Genomic DNA, 22,631 nt, shown 5'->3' with positions numbered 1-22,631 from the left:
AGTCTAAAACTACATGCTCTTGTCTGAATCAGAAGGAAAATCGTATACACTGTTATATCTACAATTTCTGTACATTTTGATTTGACTTGGGAATTAAGCATTCCTATTTATGTCATTCCTTTCACTTCCATAGTGAGTTCAGTGTATCATGGAAACTGTACATGAGAAATGAATAAAATCGTAATACATAACAATTACGTAAACAGATGAATGAATATGATGCAACAAAGAACGAAGGAATAGAGATCTGGATTGTATTAGATCCCATGTGGTTTGGCCGTTATTATGGCAGCAGTTGTATTATCTGGTTCAACTATTGATTAGTCTGTTTATATTGATAGTAGGATCAGTGACGTTTTATGTAACAACTGACACATCGATCAATTAACAACAGCCAGAACCTTAAGGCTTATTGGTCTTCAAGCTCCTTCTAACCTATTGTCATTCTAGAAGTTGGAGATAGAAGGTGCATTAATTTTCATGATTCAATAATATACTGAAAATATCTGACCAAACAACAACACAATTCATAAATTGTAATGAGTACATCGCTTAGTCATTTGTGGTGCTAACTAGAGTAATGATGGAATAACTAATTCATAATAGATCTGGAACAATAAGACATACGACAATGATTTATGGGTTGAACGGCAGCTTAGAAATAGAAAAATATAAAAACCAACCGTCTATTAACCCAGAGAGGCTCCAGGCGGAGTTATTAATGATAAAATTAAAATCTAAATAATAATCATTCATATGATAGTCTCGAACGTCATACTTCCAGACTATTCCTTCCATTATACACTGCTAGTCACTATCCATCTTTACTTAGTATCACTAAGTTATATAAGGTTAAAGATTTTAAGTTCAGTAGACTATTTAGACGTTAAATGATAACATTATTCAGCATCAAACACAAAAGGATGACTTTTCTCAACGAGAATACCAAATTAAGTGAATCATCAATGTAGGCAAGTGAAACTAAGTCACAATGCTCATGCAAAAAAACGATTATCTAAAACAGCTTCGAAAATTTGAACAACAGAGGTAGTTATTAACTGATCTGAAATAGTAAACTATTCGACAGTAAATACAATGTAGTAGTAAGTGCCTCTGCGACTTAGCTTAGTAGCCCCACGCTGAACACTTGTTAATTAAACCAAGTGATATGATGGACAAATTACTCATCGTCTGTCTAAATTTAATAACTCCGTAACTATTGGTAGGGGTTTGTGTTACCTTACTGCTGACAATAATCTAAACACACTATAAGCTTGTGATTTACAGGTTAAATCGAGGTTTTCAAATAAAATACAAAAATTTCAACAGCAACTGGTCTATTCCAGTCCAAAATATCAAATGAACTAGTAGTATAAAGTTTTACAAATAAATTTATATGCCGGTTCAGTGGTTTAGATGTTAAGCGCTCGCACGCGAAACTAATAGGTCCAGGGTAAGAATTTCGCGAGGCACGATCGTGGATGCGCACTGCTGAGGAGTCCCATAATAGGACGAAACGGCCGTTCAGTGCTTCCATGTTTTCCATGGTGGTCTAGCTTCAACTGATTCATGATTTCAACTATTAAAATTTACATCCATTGAACGAATTAGTGAGTACCATGAATCAATAATTTAATGGTCTAATTTAAAGAAATAAGTACCGCGGTTTAAAATATCAATGTGAATATCAATATGGAGATCAAAAATACATCCACATGACAAATCTTTCAAATAAAAAGAAACGAGTGTTTAGGATCTCCATTGTAAATCACAATTTAATTATACGAAAGATCATAATGAAACTATTTGCACATAAAGACAAATGAGTTGGTACATATTAATCAACATAAATGCATAAAATAGAAAATACTTATATATTTTTCAAAAATAGAAACATATATTATTAGTAGTATGGGGGATTGTGGAGATTGTAGATAAGATGGTGGTTTGAGATGGTCAACAGGAAACCCTGGACCCGGGTTTAGTGCTACTTGGCACTCGTCAGCAAGGTGTAACCTTGAGGGAACTGATGATCCCTGACGGATTCGATCCCGTGTCACTCAACTTCACAGTCAGAGACGTTACCACTGAGCTACTCGGGTCACGACCGACCTCCTGTAGGACTGAGATGTAATCACAATTGATTGATCACTGGGTGGTGATCAATGTCATGCGTGTCAAGTCCTTCTTAGTGCTGATTGAATGCTATCGATCGAGCTGCAATGTGGAGATTTTAGTATTTTAACAGTTGGATTCATGAGTCAATCTAAGCTAGACCATCATTGAAAAATAATCCGTCTCGGGTGTGAGACAGTTATCTACTTCAGACCAGAGGTGAAGGGTTGAGTAAGATCGTGGATCGATAAAAGTTAGACATTGACACATTTGAATGCAGGATCAATGGTCCAAAGGTTAAGTGTACGCGCGCAATACCGAAGTTCCTGTATTCGAGTTATGAGTGTGGGATCGTGGATGAGCACTGTTGAAGAGTCTCATACTAGAACGAAAAAAGCCTTCCAGTTCTTCCAGGTTTTCAATGATAATCTAGCTTAGATTGACTCGTGAATCCAACTGTTAAAAATATATTAACCAAAGATTCAATCACTAACAAAGAATGTAGATAAGAGTTTCCTTAGAATCATTAAAAGCAGTTAAATTATATGATAAATTTAATGACAGATACATTTATTATCATTGTAGGACATGGTAGATAAATGTGTTAGACTAGATGCTGTTTATGCCGTAGACATAACATATTACAAAAAGAGAATTTAACAAGATACAGTATTGAAATCAAGGAACTGTGAACATAATGGTAATATGATAGCGATTAGTTTTGAGCCATATTATCTGAATCCATCATTAAACGAAAAAAGGGTCAAGAATCTGGTGCACAAAAATGTATCAGATCAAGTTAACAGATCATTTTAACACAGTAAGAAGTCAACAATATGACAATTACCAGAGTAATAAAAATAGAAACATTATCAGTAGTATTGTTGTGTGGGTTACTTATATCCACATAAGTAGTATATTATGATAGTCGGACATTGAATGTATTTCAGTAGAAGATCGATAAGGAAAGAACGGGAACGAAGCGCAATTGATATGAAAATACATGAACAATAATAATCGGAGATGATGGACTGATATTTGCAGAAGGAATGGTCAAGATTGAGACAATTGATTAATAGTTTGCAAATTAACTAATTACTATATGGTTTATCAGAATATAGTGAGATAGTCTGTAATTTGCGCTTAGATACATTCAATTGTTTCGACTCGTGTTCTCATTCACTACAGTATAAGTCACAACAATGACACTCGGTTAATATAATTCCAGGAGAATATGCAAAGTGAAAAATATAAGTATTTTCTGATAATAATAAATTTCATCTCTGTTATTGTAACTGATTCTAAGTCATATCATATAAAGTCTTTGACAACTGGTCATGATAATCACTTGAAAAATTAACAACTTAATCTGCACCTACCAAAATGACAAAATGTAACAGTGGATGATTTCATAGACTGATTCCACTTGTTTAATTTGATCGTCCCTAGCTTTTTTTTCTAACCTATATCTACACTAAGAAATATCACTTATCAAGATAGATTGTGATTAGAGAAACATACTACATGTGTTAACCATTTCAGTAGGTGGTGAGTGACAGCCTCTGAAACCAATTTTCCATCTTTTCCAAATACCCTGAAGTTTAACCTGAACATTGTTTACATTAATGTCCAAGATTTTTAATTACGGATTATTATTGTTTTGTGAAACCTAATCACATAATTGACATCTAGATACAAATTAATCATCAATGACTTTGTAAACTAATAAACATTCCTTCAGAATTATGGATTCAATTGCGTTCCGTTCCAGTTCTTTCCTTATCGATGTTCTACAGAAATACATTCAATGCCCAACCATCATAATATACTACTTATGTGGATATAAGTAACCCACACAACAATACTACTGATAATGTTACTACTTTTCTTATTCAGCTAATTATTATATAGTTCACTTCTTACTGTGTTAAAATGATCTGCTCACTTGATCTGATACATTACTTTGTAAAACCTAATCAGAAAATTAACATCTAGATACAAATTAATCATTAATGACTTTGTAAACTAATAAACATTCCTTCAGAATTATGGATCCAATTCAATCATAGTAGTATAGATATCATTTTATATGTTAAGTTGATTTGAAATTTCTTACTGACTTCACTTTGAATAACCATATAATAAATATTGTAAGCAAAGATGTATGGTAGCTAGCAGTGAGATCCAGGATGCGCGCCACTTCGTCCTATTTTGGACTCGTCAGCTGGATGTACCTGCATCTCAGAGTTGTTGTTCACTCTGGGACTCGAACCCAGTACCTGTTGCTTCAAACGCCATCGCGTTATCCACTTAACTACTGAGTCGTGATAGCCAATACTAAGTGAATTTAACCATATAATAAATAGTTATAATTGATGTCTACAATGAAACAATTTCTTACTTGCCACCAATTATGATCGTCTTTACTAATAATTTGTAATATATCTCCAATATGAAAATGTATACCAGCTTGTGTACATGGTATTAAATCATCATTTTCAGGATTATAATCAAACATTGCACGAACATATATCTAAAAGAAAAAAAGGAAACCATAGAAAATCAATAATCTCTTCATGATTTGTTTTAACTGACATTCTTTGAGACTTTAAAATTTATTGTAAGCAAAGATGGATAGTGGCTAGCAGTGAAATCCAAGACGCGCGTTTCGTCCTATTTGGGACTCGTCAGCTGGACGTACCTGCATCTCAGAGTTGATGTTCACTCATTGGTTACAACGCTTGTAAAATAAGACTATATCGAGGCAATATGCACAGTATGCACGTATGCCAATTGGAGACTGACCATTTGTAGTCCTATGCATCAATGGGAAGATTCGAACAAACAATAGTGGGTGAATTTAAAATTTATTTTTCAAGTAAATTTTATTCATAAGTTGAAGATCTTTATTTTATTACAGATTGAAGTACTAAAATCTACGGAGTACATATGACTAACTTCAGGGGATTTTTACGTCTTGAGATATAGAGGGATTGATATTCTATAACATTGATCAGTTATTCACTATCGTCACCGATGGTTAGAGACTCTAGGTGACATGGCTCAGAATCGATCACAATGGCGTAGGTGTATAAACTTTTTATATTTCCTTAGATCTTGGGATTAAAATTGCTTCATATCTGTCTTCCCATACTATATCCTGTTATACAACCTTTCTTTTATATATTAACACCACTAAATTAACTACTTTTATGAATTCGATGTTCATCTTGTTGTGCTAACGAGGTATGGCAACTTGAACGAATGCATAAATGTGCATGGTCCTACGTTGTAGCTGACTAACTTGACTGACTTATTCACTGATTCATGATATAGATCTTATTACAGTTTAAAGCTTCACTGGTCTTCTCTTTTAATGTGAAGTTGTGAGTTTGAAGTTCTCTAGAATCTCAGAAACCAAGAAAGTACGGCTACTAAAAGTGTTTCTCAGTTTTCATCGGTTATACACAGAATTCCATTATATTATCCGTTTCATGTTTTTCAACTAAATTCTCCGTAACTGGAGGTAATTAGAAGAAACGTTTGAACTTAAGTATCACGCTAGAGTTCTTTATAAAGTACGAATCTATTAAGACCACTGTCTCATTTGATGGCATTATTACTGAGATGTTCGGATTGTAAATGACCTCCGGTAAAAATCGACCAATATTAGAGACTAGATATGATGTTGATTATTACTCAGTGATCAATCATTGACATATAACAAAAACATATTTATTATTAACTATCTATTCAATGCTCAATTTATTCAAAATTACCATGTTCAACCTTGATATTGATGTTGATCAACTACTTTTCATTCATAGTTAACATTTGTAATTTGATAGAGTCTACTGAATTACTTTTTGATTATATGTAATATACATAGTGGAGATCATGAGTCAATTAAAGCTAGACCACCATGGAAAACCTGGAAGCACTGAACAGCTGATCATCCTATTGTGGGACTCCTCAGAAGTGCGCATCCACGATCCCGACTCACGAGATTTGAACTTAGGACCTATCATGGTAAGTAGAGATGGATAGTGGCTAGTAGTAGAATCTAGGACGCGCACCACTTCATCCTATTTGGGACTCGTCAGCTGGATGTACCTGCATCTCAGAGTTGATGTTCACTCTGGGACTCGAACTCAGTACCTTCGCTTCAAACGCCATCGCGTTATCCACTCGGCCACTGAGTCTTGATAGCCACTTGCTTGTGCCACACGAACATCAACTCTGAGATGCAGGTACATCCAGCTGACGAGTCCCAAATAGGACGAAACGCACGTCCTGGATTCCACTGCTAGTCACTATCCATCTTTGTTTACCATGCTTGTGAATTAAGGCTATATCGAGGCAATACGCACAGTATGCACATATGCCAATTAGAGACTGACCGGTTGCAGTCCTAACACATCGATGGGAAGATTCAAACAAGCAATAATAGGACCTATCAGTTTCGCGCGCGAGCACTTAACCGATAGACCACTGAGCTGGCATCCATAGTGGTCTAGCTTCATTTGCCTCATGATCTCAACTATATAAAAAAATTATTAAAATCTTCACGAAACCCCCCTTCTGATATATGTAATATGCTTTAACAAGGAAATAACACAATAGTCTGAATAATGAATTCATTTTCAAAACTATACTGCGTTCTGAGTAGTCTATAAAACATAAAAGAAAAAATTAATCTATCTGTCATATTTTTAACTCATATACATATATAACGCATTGAGTTGTTGGATAGTTCGAATAAGTTGGCAGAAAATCCTGTGCTTATATTTCGTGCTCGATGACACTCTTTAGCAAAACGTATCTACAATCTTAGATAATTGATACTTTCTGACATCTCAAAACAGTGTACATGATTCTGAATCACTTAAATCAGTGGCAGCATTAGAGCTTGATCAGTACTATAGAGCACGGGACAAACATGACACTGGTTTTCACTCAATTATATGTACATAATACTTGTAATTTTAAATGGGTAAGATCTAAGGCATTGTAAATATACAAAGAATATCGTCATCAAAATCAAACTGATATTGTCTATAAAGATGAAAAAACAGTAAATTATTATCCACAATTCATTTTATTATGCTTCAGTTGTCATACATTCCGAAATGGTAAAAATTTTTTAGCAGCCCATGTACAATTGTTCACATCTAATTTGGTTAAGCCCTTTTGTTAACTTATATAACGGACAGGAGTCATTCGTACAATAACAAACTGTCTATACTACTATACCATCTTATGTACGCTTGAACATTGTTTACTGTCTACGCATGTGTTCATTCTGCTGGCCTTACTATTATTCGCTTAATTGATTTGATGATCAATTCCTTTCATTATGTAAATATATGTACATTTTAATCCTGTTCACTGACTCACTGACTCGTTGTTTCGCATACTCGTTCATCGACTCGATCACTCGTTTGCTTTATGGCACTACTCTTTCATGTTTGCTTAACGTGCCTATACTTTTGGATATCTGTGAGTGATTCAATAATAAACGCAATCAACACTTCATATTCGTCTTCTGATTTATACACCAATGGGGCATTATTGAGTAATAGGACGAACAATATACGAAGTTTAAGGATAATATCGAATATCAACTACCACAAGTTCATTTTTTAAAGTCTCTACGTATAACATTTCATCTTTGCTGACGATAAGAAAGATAAAACTTTAAAATTCACTTATTCATTAAAAATATTGAGGAACAAAAGCTGTAAACTTGACCGTTCTACGTACGACAACTTATATCATTGGCTAGCAGTGGAAATCAGCACGCACGTTCGTCTATTTGGGACTCGTCAGCTGGATATACCTGCACCTCAGAGTTGATGTTCACTCCACGACTCGAACCCAGTATCTTTCGCTTAAAACGCCATCTCGTTATCCACTCAGCTACTGAGTCCTGATAGCCACTTGCTTGTGCAATGGGGTGAAGTTTAAATTCAAACAATAGAATAGAGTTTTGATAATAGAAATATACTTTACAATGTTTAACTAATATTTTAAACATTATCACTTACTTCACATTGTAATGGATGTGTTCTATAACTGGGAATAATTTTCAAACTCACATTTCCACGAGCATTACGCTTTAAGTAGGTAGGGTAGGTAAAATAAAACATAGAAAATTAACTATAAAATATTTTGTTACTGATAAGTAAATTAAATTGATTTAACAAAACAAAATATGCAGTTACTAAATGTAGGTAATTAAAGCAATAGATAATATGCCTTGACAGAGTTTTCCGAATTATAAATGGAAATGCTGTAAACATTTTGCCTAAATAATGCTTAATAAAAATCTAGCAAACGATTAATTATGGTTCTTTTTGTCCCCATAGCAACACTATTTTTTACCGTTGATTTTATCTTAGAATTAAGCAGATTCCAGTGGAGGAAAAAATCAGGAAGAGGCGCTGGAAGTGGATAGGACACACTTTAAGGAAATCACCCAACTGCGTCACACGACAAGCCCTCACATGGAACCCTGAAGGCCAAAGGAAAAGAGGAAGACCAAAGAACACATTACGCCGAGAAATAGAGACAGAGATGAGAAGAATGAACAGTGATTGGATAGAACTAGAAAGGAAGGCCGAGGACAGAGTGGGTTGGAGAATGCTGGTCGGTGGCCTATGCTCCATTGGGAGTAACAGGTGTAAGTAAGTAAGTTATCCTAGAATTCTAGATTCTATAATTTCAGGGTCACAAATAAATTCTATGCAGACCCTCATTTTCTGTACATGTACATGTACATGATCCTAAATAAAGATTTTTATAAACTTCCTAGCTTCTGTTATCTTTTCGCACCTTAAGAGTAAAAGTCTACTAGAGAAGAGAATGTTTTTATTTGAGCGCAAATGTATGTACACTTCTTATCCTATTCATCACATGTCTGTAGCTTATTTTTGTGTGACTATAAATATCGACTAAAGCTTGATTAGATGGAGTTCGCTCACATGCCTTCTCCACCGCGCGTCATTTTGCTCCACTCTCTTCCATTCGCCTCTTCCCTCTGATTATCTGTCCAGATAAATGATTGTACAGAATATACGTATTCGAAATTCAGTATCGTATTTGACTTGTTTAATTCCGTTATACACTAAAGCAGATTAAGTCGATGAGATACATGAGGATAGCCGACATACATATTTTGACAGCAATCATTCAATAACGATCATTTATCCGATCTCACTGAAGTCAGATCCCGGGTCACGAAAGGACCAAATATCTACAAACAAGTGGTTACGTGATGAACAAAGACTCATAACAAGTAAGAAGAAATCGAGTACACGTTAGTTAGGTAAAATAAAATTACCAATCTAGAAAACAGCAGAAATAAGAAGTAATGATGTAATTTATTGAAGGAGTAGGACAAAATTATACGTAGTATTGAAGAAAGATTTGTGTCATCAAGGCAGAAAAAGATTGACGAAAGTCTGCTTTTGAACACGTAAATCAGGTCTTTGACGTCTTATACCTACGGCTTCAGAAAATCTCAAAAAGCTGGAGCTTGGATGTTCATCAATAACCTTGAAAGAATTCAATGTGTCCAAGTGATGTATAGTAACTTCGACATTAAAGTATTTTTTTATTGGTTAAGGGCTTTTCAGAACATGTTCTGTATTTTTTTAACGACATATATTACCCAAGTCACAGGATGTTCCTAAGTTGTATACTTGAAGAAGTACAAGCTTTCCATTCGTAATTCAAATAAGAACGGCAGAATATCTTTGAAATTTGATTATATGGCAAGAAAACTGGCTGAAAACGTACACGTTGAAGTAAAAACTCAGTAGGAATTTAAACTGAAACAGTAGGGTCCAGAAATCTGTGGGAATCTTACCGAATTAGAACTGCTGTTACAGTTATCGTCTAATTCATATTTATGCAACTGTCGTCAATTTCGAACTTATGATTGTCTTTCATCAGCATATACCAGGATGATTGCATTAATTAAGAAAACTCATATGTGGAGAACATTAAGAAATTAGTCAAAATTTAAGTTGGGGGGGGATAACCAAATACTCATACATATTACTCCATGTATAATATATATGGTTTAATTAAAGTGAAGGTTTTGGTTATTAACCAGATGATAAGGTCATTTGTTGGTCTCTTATTACACATTAAACAATATCAAGCTAAAACCATAGTTTTGTTAGTAAACATAAGGAGATTGTTATGCCCCGATAAGGATAATGAATGGTAACTTTGGGATCTATTTATGAACCACTATTATGCATATATTTTTTTATTGTATAATCGCTAAATAACTAAACTATTCATATTCGTTTCCCTCTTATTATAAGCTTTATTTTGAACTGTAAACTATTGTTATATGATTTACCATTCCTGAATTATGCCCTGTCTATTATTTACTATCACCCCTATTCACAGCCACATTTGGTTGAATCTTGTACACATGTGATTTTCTATTTTATGGTATGACGTGGTCAGTTTGATTGGTATATAAACTCAGTATGTTTGAAATATAATGATTCATACCACAGAGGCTGTTCTGGACTGAACTGACTGAGCTAGGCAGAAGTAGGACCGACAAGTACTCTAGACTGCTCGTACGGTTTCCGTGTGTCACTGTTCCAAACGACAATTCGCTGCTCTCTGATTGGTGGTCTTATCACGTTCATACGTTAACAAGGCATCCACTCGGCCACAAGTTATAACATAGATAATATCGAATGATTATATATTCAGTCCTAAATGCTACGAAGTTAGTTATTATGAAGCTAGAATTGGTGTTTATCATCCACAAGCTAATTGATAAGATACAGGCACGAACATTTTTAGGTGTTGTTCTTGAACACAAAATATTTCTCAAAGTACAAAAAAACAGTTTTCGTAAACTAACCAATAAACGTTGTAAATGTTCAACAGATCGACCAGCTACCGGTTCATTATTAATTTCACGTAGCTCATCTCCAACATGTAAAGTACCTGTATTTGATGAAAGATAAATAAATTGCAATTCAGTGCATTATTGCTTAAACGGAATAGATTTTGAAGATTGTACATCAAAACTGTATTTTAGAGTTTTAAAATAAAAATTTCCGAGATTAGGTTGCATTTTATTAAATACTTCATGTCAAGTTAGGTAGACTAAGAGTCATATTAAAACTTGACCGATACAATTAAGTTAGCACTAAGGACTTAACAACCATAACCTTGGATACTAAGCAGCGATTAATCAGCAGAATTAAATTGACTATTCATTCTGATCTTTTCCATTTGTATACATTCATCATTTTTGATATGTAAGATCTACGACTATCAGGATTTCTAACAAAGTTGGAGATCATAATCTCACTGAGTTCCATCAAATTATCTATAAAGTATCGACTTAAAGCAACTTGTTAAACAACGGTAGCGCCATCAGACGGTAAACTTGAATGATTGATAAACCTACCAAGGAAGATATGATTGATATCGATGAAACAGAATTTACAATCGATTAATCACGGGTTGGTGATCAATGTCATGTATGTCAGAGAAGGTTTACTGAAAATCTGTGCCTTGAATAGGTGCGATCACAAGAAATTATTCATGGTGAAATAACTTGTTTTCCTATTCATAGAAGTCAATAAATTAGAATAAGATAGTTATTTCAAACTGAGTCAATCAATTCTAGTTCAGTGGACGCTACTCACAAAATTGTTTGTAAGTTGTGTATAACATTTAAGTTGAAACAATTGTCAGATGGAGTGAAAAGTTTCAATGCATTAAAAACATAGAGTTCACATAACACGTGGAGATCAGACGAGAAAACGGTTCAGACTGAAGAACACACCGAAAGATGTAAATGGAAGATTGAAGGTAATGCATATGCATTATGTCATTACCTTGTAACTTTTCACAATAAATCAGTTAACTCCAATCAAGCCTTCGTTAATCACAGTAACATGATTTTATCTTTATTTACAAATCTATGGTACATATTCGTGAATATGTTTTGACCATAATCGTATTAGTTTCTGGTAGTTACTGCTCTTTCACCTCACTTTAGAAGGTTGAGTCAGGGTCACGGGTTTTCACCACACTTTTTAGTTTCTCGCGCTAACCAGCATACTTGATATATTGTAGATGCATGACACTTGACTTCTTGATAGTTCACTGATTAACAAATTTTTCGATCGATTGAGGAGGATGGTTGCTAACACATTATTGAGGGAATATTGAAGAAATTTCATTTGTTATCAACAACATATGTTGACATCATGGTAGTTTGTAGAGATTGAGCTTTAATAAGATCACGAACCTACCAAGGATAGACAACTATTGAAAACTAGAGAGCACATGATATTTATCCCATCCTATTATGAGCTCCTTAGCAGTGAGCATCTACGACCAAACCAGAGGTCTAACCAAAGCTAATCAAGTTTCGGAGAGAAAGGTTAACCTATAAACCAGTGAACCGGCACTTAGTGGTTTGCACGTCTAACTTTAATCAGTTCGTCATATCACCCAAACATTTTACATTATCTTCCGTGGGTAGGTGCTTCACACTCAATGTAGTTAGATTCCATTGGTCAAGACTACTACCCAGAATTCCGGGAATTTACCCATATAGTTAGCCATAAGTGAGTGAATGATAACTACCAGTATGGGGGTTTATCAAGATAATTGAATCTTACTGAGATTACAAACCGACCTAAGATAGACATGTTTATGTATTCCGTAAATAGATAGAAAGATTAAATCATTGAGCTATAATTATTTACTTATTCAAACTACATTTACAGATTATACAAAAAGAATTATATGGCTAACCGAATCATCACGCCGCTTGTTATTCTATACTAAGGAAAACGTCTTTTTTCTAGTATAGAATTAATCAAGTCAAACTGTAGTCAATTTATACCATGAATTGAACTATGAAATAATCCAGCTTGTAATGAGAATAATTGATGATGATGCCTATACAAGTATCAAGATAACTCCTAGCCATAAAAAATTCATTTCACAGAATAAACCATTCCAAATTCATAATAATTAGCTCATTTGAAAAGAATACACGATTCCTAATAGAAATTGAATAGATGTACAATTTTTTGAACACAGTTGAGATCATGAGTCAATTGAAGCTAGACCACCATGGAAAAGCTGGAAGCATTGGAAGGCCGTTTCGTCCTATTGTGTGACTCCTCAGAAGTGCGCATCCACGATCTCGCCTCCCAAGATTCGAACCCAGTGACCAGTGGAGTACAACGAGGTCTGTTGTGAGATATCAACTCACTGAAGATATTGGTGAACGGTTGCTCAATTTCGTGGATTGGTTGAAGTTAGACATTAACACCGTTGGATGCCGGCTCAATGGTCTAGTGGTTAAGCGCTCGCGCGCGAGACTGATAGGTCCTGGGTCCGAATCCTACGAGGCCCCGACCGTTGCTGCTACCTTGACGTGGTGGTCGGGCTTGCCTATCGTGATGATCCAATCGAGCTATGCTGGCTGGAACAATCGTTCCTCAAGGTCCTACCATGCCAGACAGGTCGGTTGAAGAGCGGTGAGACTAAAAGCAGCAATCCCAAGGTCCGAAGGCGAAGTCGTACTGCTGACTGTACAGAGGTGTGAAAGCAGTAAGGTGTTTCCTTCAGACAACCAGCATGACAGCGATGCTGCCTTCCCACAAGGAGGGGTGGGGTTAGAAAAGGTCGACCCTAAAAATGCACACCTCGCCTTATCCCACGGATTTCCGTCTCCGGCGGTAAGGACTTTTGAAGAACGGAGCTAACACGTCAAAAACCCCCCACAAAAAGGCCGTGCGTGACCGGCCTCAAGCAGATGTCCCTTGGGCACTGCGGTCACGCTCCCAGGTCGTTAAGACCAACACTAATCCAACTTCTTTTTCAGGTCCCTCAAGAAATACCCTTCCACGGTGTGGGCAGCCGGGAAGTGATACTAGCCCTCATACCCTTAACTGCACACAAGACCAAGTTGGTCGCTTTCAAATCCTTCCTACACCTAATAACTCTGTTATCTCCTCGACTAACCCTTCCCACGTCCTTTTATCGCGTCGCACCGCTAGGGCAAACGATTCGAGTACACAGAACGTTATTCCTGGTCTCTTGAAACCACGCTCTAAACTACATATAGGAACTTTTAATGTCCGAACATTGTGCCAAATAGAACAACAGGCTTCCTTAGCTAGAACTCTAGAATCTTACACCATCGATGTGTGCTGCGTCTCCGAAACGCGCATACAAGATCCGAGTAGTGTCATTCATTTGACCGCACCTAATCAAAATAAAGTTTCATCTCGATACACGCTCCGTGTATCTGGAAGCCCTGACGCTGCTTCCCGTGGCCTCGCTGGAGTAGGTATAGCATTAAGTCCTAGGGCAGAACTAGCTCTTTTAGACTGGATCCCAGTAGACAGTCGTCTATGCGCTGTTCGACTAAACGGATCAGTAAGGACTCGGAAAGATAGGGAAATTCGTCGTTGCCTCTTCGTCGTCTCTGCCTACTCTCCCACTGACTGCAGCTCAGACGATATAAAAGATGAGTTCTACAGGAAACTTTCTGACCTTCTCCGAGAAGCTAGGCGTTCTGATGTAGTAATAGTAGCAGGTGACTTTAATGCTCAAGTAGGTAAACTAAGTGAAAGGGAAGGACACCTGGGTGGATCTTATGGTGTCATGGCGAAAAGAACAGATAATGGCGACCGTCTGTTGCAGCTATGCTCAGATAACCGCCTATTTCTTGCAAATACTAACTTTAAGCATAAGGAAAAACATCTTTTGACCTGGCGACCCCCGAATTCGTCCCAACGTTGGACCCAATTAGATCACATCGCTATCAGCCACCGATGGAGGGGCTCGATAGAAGACTGTCGCTCATTCTGGGGCACATGCTTAGATTCAGATCATGCTCTAGTGCGAGCACGTATCTGTCTGCGTCTTACTGGTCGTAGGAAAGACACTGCAGGGAAACCTCTAAGGGTTCTACTTAATGATAGGCAAGCTAAGAATATATTTCAGGAACAACTAGAAAAACAGTTAGGCAGCCATGTAAGTTGTGTCCACCCCGAGGCAGCATGGAATGACATCCGAAAAGCTGTGGAAACAGCAGTGATATCCGCTAATAAGGTAAACCATAACGTTAGGGAGAAACAATGGATCTCGGCAGCATCTATCGCACTGATAGATGCTCGTAAACTCATCCCACCTGGCTCTGAGCATAACGAAGAGCGGAGTCAACTTAAGCGCAGGCTTATAAGAAGTCTACGTAATGATCGTGAACAGTGGTGGGTAGCGAAAGCAAGAGAGATGGAAAAGGCAGCGGCAATAGGTAACAGTAGGCAGCTATTCAGACTCGTTAAAGAAACCGGTATTAGGAACCCGAATATCAGTGAAACCATCTCAGATAAAGATGGGCATATAATTCATTCTCAATCCAGGAGGTTGGATCGATGGGCAGAACACTTTAGGGATCAGTTCAACTGGCCTTCAGCCACACTTCAATTACCCACGATCCCCAGTCGTCCTGAATGGCAAATTGATGTAAGTCCTCCAACCCTCTGTGAGGTTGAAAAAGCTATAGGAAATCTGAAGCGAGGGAGAGCAGCAGGCCCTGACAGGTTGACCCCTGAGATTTTTAAGGATGGTGGTCCAGTACTAGCAGTGAGATTGACTGAGGTCTTAGGTAGAATCTGGGAACTGGACGTAATTCCATCTGACTGGTCCCAATCACTGATTGTGCCAGTTTATAAGAAAGGACAAAAGTCCTCTTGTGACAATCACAGAGGGATCAGTTTGACTAATATAGTGTCTAAAATATTAGCTTCAATAATACTAGGTCGCCTAACCAAAGCTCGTGAAGAGCAGACTAGAGAAAACCAAGCTGGTTTTCGACCTGGACGTGGTTGCATAGACCAGATATTCACCCTACGTCAGGTCCTAGAACATAGACACAAATTCAGACGTCCCACAATAGTAGTATTTCTTGACCTTAAGGCGGCATTTGACTCTGTTGATCGTGAGGTTCTATGGCACTGTTTGTCACTGAAAGGAGTACCAAAGAAGTACATTAACCTCATAAAGGCTCTCTACTCGAGCACAACTGGTCGAGTTAGAGCCTATGGCGAACTGTCATCAGAACTGATTACCACAAGTGGCGTTCGTCAGGGCTGTCCACTCTCCCCATTCTTGTTTAACTTTGTCATTGACTTACTTTTAGAGATAGCACTTTCATCAGCTAAACCTCCAGGAGTTGAACTTTTACCAGGAGACTCACTTGTCGACTTAGAATACGCCGACGACATAGTTTTACTCGGTGAAGACGCTGACAACATGCAGAGTCTTCTGACCACTATAAGCAACAATGCAGGCATGTTCGGAATGCGATTCTCTCCCTCGAAGTGCAAAATGTTACTTCAGGATTGGGTTGCATCGACACCTGAACTAATGATAGGGAGTGAAGTAGTTGAGCGTGTAGACCACTTCACTTATCTTGGAAGTCTCATCAGCCCTTGTGGTCTGGTATGTGACGAAATCTCAGCACGGATACAGAAGGCTCGTCTAGCTTTCGCCAACTTGCGTCATTTATGGCGTAGGCGAGATATCCGTCTAGCAACCAAAGGACGGGTTTACTGTGCAGCAGTTCGCTCCGTCCTACTCTATGGCAGTGAAACATGGCCAATAAGAGTAGAGGATATTCGTAGGCTACTAGTGTTCGATCATAGGTGTCTTCGACGCATTACTCGTATATCCTGGGACCACCGGGTAAGTAATGCAGTTATTAGGAAACGAGTACTAGGTAGGGATGGCAAATCGATTGATGAAGTAGTGAAACTTCATCAGTTGAGATGGCTGGGACATGTGTTACGTATGCCCGACCACCGACTGCCCCGACGTGCAATGTTTCATGGTGTAGGAGTAGGTGGGAAGAAAGCTAGGGGTGGCCAGACCAAAACGTGGCACAAATCAATGAAGTCACTGACAAGTGGACTGGGCCATGTTGGTAGGTGTAGACTACCTGGTTGGGATTCGCGAGATGACAGCAACCGATGGTTAGAGACCTTGAATGACATGGCTCAAAATCGTTTGCAATGGCGAAGATGCATCCACTCTTTGTGTTCTACCAAATTCTAATCTTCTGAATTCCTCATGTCTTTATCTTTTTCTCTTTCCAAATTTATTTCACTGTACTATACTCCTTCAATAATTTCTTGAAACCCCTAATCTTTTGGATTTCTGATTATACTCCTACTTCTTCTACCACTATGGGATTTGAATCGACAACTGCATCTCTGTGCTAATGTGGTATGGCAACTCGAACTGATGTACGTACGTACGAAGTTCTACGTTGTGACTGACTGACTGACTGATCCTACGAGGCGGGATCGTGGATGCTTACTGCTGAGGAGTCGCACAATAGGACGAAACGGCCTTCCAGTGCTTCCAGGTGGTCTAGCTTCAACTGACTCATGATCTCAACTATATAAAATTACTAAAATCTCCACAAAACCCCCTTCTGATAATTTTATGAATAGTTGAAGAGAACATATATTTATAAAGGAATTACATTTCTTACCTTGTCGATGTATCATTCCACCGTGTAGAATCCTTGCAACAATACATTTATTCTCTTCATTTAACTTTAAAGTAATACCCTGTAGTATTAATGAAAATATAAACATAGAGACAAAGGAAATTTGTACTTAATTAACAAAAATTACAAATTAATTAAAAAGATTTGTGATTCAGTTGGATACTACTGATGTTGAACTTCCCATTTTATGGAAAAGATTACCACCGTCTACTTGAAGTTCGAGTGTAATTTCTTTTAACTTTATTCAACAAATAATAAATTAATCCATCCTGATAGTCATATTCGTACCAGTTTTTTTATTATTTTTGATTAATATCATGAATCAGTCAATGTTAGATGATCATTTAAAACTTGGAAGAACTAGGAGGTCGTTTTGTCCTAGTACGGGACTTCTCAGCAGTGCGCATCCCATACTAGGGACGGAATGGCCGTCCAGTTCTGCCAGGTTTTCAATGATGGTCTAACATTGACTGATTCATGGTCTCAATCAAAAACTCAACAATCTTCATAACCCCATACTGATAATTCTTTATTATTATTAATGGCTTTATTCAATGTTATATATTTTGTACAATAAAGAATTTTCAGATCAAAGTATTTCAGCAAATTTCTGTTTCTTATTTCTTGATCGATCCTGACTATAAATATTGAATGATCGCCAGTTGAATATTAGAAGTTCAGGACTCCATATCTTAATAATGTTCATTCTTTTGTTAAAATGCATACTGCCTGCCACCACGATGTTTCTGATTGTACTTTTTTGTAACTTGTACAGAGAAAAGTCGTAAACCTTTCATAAACACAGCTGAATAGGTTCTGCGATTAGTAGGCATAATGATATGATTAAACAAACAAAGACTGATAACTTGTTGAAATATCTAGATGGCAGGAACAGATAACCCAGGTATTCAAACAGTCCACCAGCGTTGTTTCTAAGTTTTCATCATTTCCATATCTTTGGATTTTCAAATAACTGTTGATCTAGTGAACATTCGAGATAAAAGTCAGTGGAAAATGTAGAGATATTCGACATTTCCTTAAAAATCGATTGACTAAGTTATACACTTGATTTGTCGAATCGTACGAAGCTTCGTGGATTAACTCAAGTTCCCATATCACATCAATATAACGATATAAAATTAAGAAGATGAGTAACAAAAATGATCAAAGTGATGTAGTAAGAATAATAGTCGTAAAGACTGTACATTGAGACTATGTTTCCGGAAGTAGGAATGACACGGTATACATCAAGAAATACTGAAACTCAAGATTGAGAAGATAAAAAGTAAATGAATGTAAGCAATTGTGGCTAATTTGTAGCCATTCCAACCAACGTCTCTGATGTGAACCGCGAAACAAGAAGCCTTAACAAATTACGGAAGCTATTTTTGGGGACGTTAATTCATTTAATTCAAAGCTTGTAAAACTGTAACATTTACTTTTGCCCTAGCCTGTTCTACAGATCATGAGCTTTCTTTTGATGTATAATTCACTGTCATAGCATTTTCTGTTCTAAAGCTATTGTAATTTAGACGTAACCTTTTGTACTCTATTTTCTACTACAATCCCCCAGTTTTGGACACAATTGTCTTTTCCTTATTATTGTACGTTGTGGTCAGGTTATTCATCTATTTATTCATGTAACTTTTCACCCTAATTTGAATTGGGAATTCGAGTGCTAGATCGGGGTTGGAATAAAGTGATTAGTGTTCCTGCTGTCTTTGTCTTCTCTCTCGCGCGCGTGCTTGCCAGTCAATCAGGGATAGAATAGTTTTCGTCTCTCTACCCCCACTTCGAACTCACGCATATTAGCCTGAAGGTTAAGCCAGTCAGCCTATCGGGTCAAGGTCTTAATCTACATTAGACAAGTCATACTCGGCACTAAAGTGGGTAGACAGATTCAAGGACGTAACAGTCTCCAACCATTGATTGTAGTTATTAAAAAGAAGCCAACCAGATGGTTTATACCTACCAACACGACTAGGATTAACAGTCTATAACTTCATGGATTGATGTTATGTTTTAATTTACTGTTTTTTGTTCAACCTACTGTCATTTCAGTCAACAATTCATATAAACGTGGATAAGCGGTGTGGATTCATTTTCAGGAGGTTATATGAGCAAACGAATAGCGCTACTTCTACTACAGATCGAATACAATTATAAAATTTAGAGAAGTAATAAACAATCCCAAAATGCTCATTGGTATACACAGAAAAAAATATGGACTAGTTTCGGTACGAAAACGTTTACTGTCTCTCTCTCTCTCTCGAGAGAGAGAGAAAAACAATTGTAGGGACAAACATTACTGATCAAATATTGTTCACATAACCTTGAAACACAGCAAAATAAATTCTTGACAAAAAAAACAACTGACCTTAAATAATCAATGTAAAAGTTGCGGTAAACGGGATTTAAAAACTTTTATTTCAATCATAACATGAATTAGTAATAATTTTAATGGGGTAACTGTAACAATTGGCAACTAGGCAAAGTAGATGTGTGTGTATTTTAATCCTTCAATGACAAAAAGATAATATGAACGAATGTCGGGGTGTTGATATGATTTGATCCATTATCATTATCATTATTATTACTTCTGTTATATCCCGAAGAGAATTATGAATGGTACCTTTTGAGAACTATTTATGGACCAATATGATATGTATATTTCCTATCGTATAATTGTTAACTAACTAAACTATTCATATTCATGTCCCTCTGATTATGAGCTTTATTTAGACCTATGTACTATTATTATATGATTTACCGTTCTTGAGTTATACCCAGTCAGTTAATTACTGTTCCTCCTACTCACAGCCACATTTGGCGAAATCTTGTACAAATATTATTTTCTATTTTCTGGTATGATGTGATCTGTCTGTTTGGTATATAAACCAAGTATATTTGAGAATAATGATTCATATCGCAGAGGGTGTTATTGGTGTTCTGGACTTAACTGGCTGCGCTAGGCAGATAGCAGGACCGACAAGTACTCTAGACTGCCCGTATGGGTTTCGTGTGTCATTAGTCCGATCAACAATTCACTGCTCTCTAATTGGCGGCAGGCCACAAGTTATAACAACTTCGAATTCTTCTTAAATAATGAAAGGACTAACTTCATGTGTATGATACTAAGTTACAAGAACGAAGTACATTTTGTGTTTTCAAAACACCAGTTTTACTGTCAAATCTATGATCGAATGTTGATATTTGTTTGAAATGATCAGATATTGTGAAGCTCTACTGAACATGATAGTGAAACTTATGATGAAACAATAATTAAAATAAAATCTAATGAAGTTATTTAGTGACTATACGTTTACCGAAGTTGATAATGAAAAATTATGAATCAAGATCAATCCTTCATTGTTTATCAAGTGAGTGATGGAAAAGAGAGCTTTTAACTTCAATATATCAAACTTAGAATCCAAAAACTAGATATTTTGAGTGACAGAAGTTCAGGGTTAGAATTTTTGAAGTCTTTATAATCTACACGTATTTATGAAATGTATTATTTATGAATAGCTATTACTTATCTCAATGCGTAATGATGACATTCGCTTTTCGTCCTCTCAATTTCGTAACCAACAATAATGCCACGAGAAGGCAGTGAGTAGGACTTCCCTGACAGAGGCTATATACGCGTGGCCATGTGAGAGCATTTGGAGAGGGAGAGCGTACTCTCCCCACTCTCGGCCGTACCAGGGCGTCTGGGGGCAGTTGTGAGAGAAATTAGAAATAAATTCCACGTCAATATCTCCAGACTAATAATCTTTAGACGATATAGTTTAAAAATTGATCAGGGTTAAAAAGATTTCATTCATTCTTTATTTTCTCTTCGATATTTCATTTTATTATCATTAAACAACCTCATTCTCGAAGTTCATTTGTTATTTACAAGCTTATTCTCTTTGTCTCTAGTCGTTTTCTCACTAGGATTGACACTACTGTTACTCTTAATTTTTCAACTATAATTTTCCATGATCTGCCTATTATAATGTTAATGTTTACAGTAGCAAATTATCTTCATATTCAGCTATTCCAAACCTAACATTCTTCATAAATGACTGATTGATTTGCTGTCTGAATAGCTCGTATTCTAACTCTGGTATTTACTTACTTACTTACGCTTGTTACTCCCAATGGAGCATAGGCCACCGACCAGCATTCTTCAACCCACTCTGTCCTCGGCCTTCCTTTCTAGTTCTATCCAATCACTGTTCATTCTTCTCATCTCTGTCTCTATTTCTCGGCGTAATGTGTTCTTTAGTCTTCCTCTTCTCCTTTGGCCTTCAGAATTTCATGTGAGAGCTGTCGTAGTTCTCCACCCTCCTTCTTTACCCGGGTTTGGCACCGGCAGTAGCCCCCGGAGGAGCTACAGGTGGAGTTCTAACACTGGTATACATGAGCCTTAATGTTGATGAGCCACTATGTATCATTAAGGTGAGTGTGTTAGATAATTATGCATACTTCTCATTCACTAACGAAATTTCTTCATTAAAACTAACCTATAGTGTATTGACTTAGATCCAACTAGTAAATTACAACATGATCATAAGTGATTTTATTAGGAGTCTTATCGAAAAAGTGTAATTTTACAAAAACCGACGAACTGATCTCTTTCATCATTAAAACCAGAACGTTTCATTATTTTTAAAGATTGAATCTATTTATCAATGAATATGATCTCTTTTAATTTCTTACCATTGGTTCATCTGTATTCTTTTGAAATTGTACTAAACGTACACGTGTTACTTGTGGTTGATCTGTATCTGATTCCATATGATCATCTTCATCACCATTTAAAAATGATGATAATGGAGGTGGAGTAACACGAATAGCTTCAGGGCCATAAACTTCTTGAGCTATTACATCATATGTTTGTAATAACGCCTGAAATAACGAAATTTATCATGTTAAT

The 22,631-nt window shown here is 36.6% G+C and overlaps 1 protein-coding gene and 1 non-coding gene across 2 annotated transcripts in view; both read right to left on the bottom strand.

Annotated features, from left to right (window-relative positions):
* The window catches only part of Smp_131690 (MAGUK homolog), a gene marked incomplete at both ends in the record, with an annotated part of 58,612 nt that overhangs the window by 7,199 nt on the left and 28,782 nt on the right, over window positions 1-22,631 (bottom strand). The window contains 5 exons of the mRNA XM_018796446.1: window positions 4,507-4,648; window positions 8,163-8,231; window positions 11,012-11,097; window positions 17,690-17,768; window positions 22,415-22,603. Coding sequence (XP_018650658.1) covers window positions 4,507-4,648; window positions 8,163-8,231; window positions 11,012-11,097; window positions 17,690-17,768; window positions 22,415-22,603 — 565 coding nt within the window. The remainder of the gene's footprint in view (window positions 1-4,506; window positions 4,649-8,162; window positions 8,232-11,011; window positions 11,098-17,689; window positions 17,769-22,414; window positions 22,604-22,631) is intronic.
* Smp_tRNA_01968_Gln_TTG.1.1 lies at window positions 4,369-4,435 on the bottom strand. Its single transcript has one exon. It is a non-coding gene (tRNA).

Source organism: Schistosoma mansoni, chromosome 2 (assembly GCF_000237925.1).
Source record: "Schistosoma mansoni strain Puerto Rico chromosome 2, complete genome".
In the NCBI taxonomy this organism is placed as follows: Eukaryota; Metazoa; Platyhelminthes; class Trematoda; order Strigeidida; family Schistosomatidae; genus Schistosoma; species Schistosoma mansoni.
This window is presented reverse-complemented; position numbering and strand designations above follow the sequence as displayed.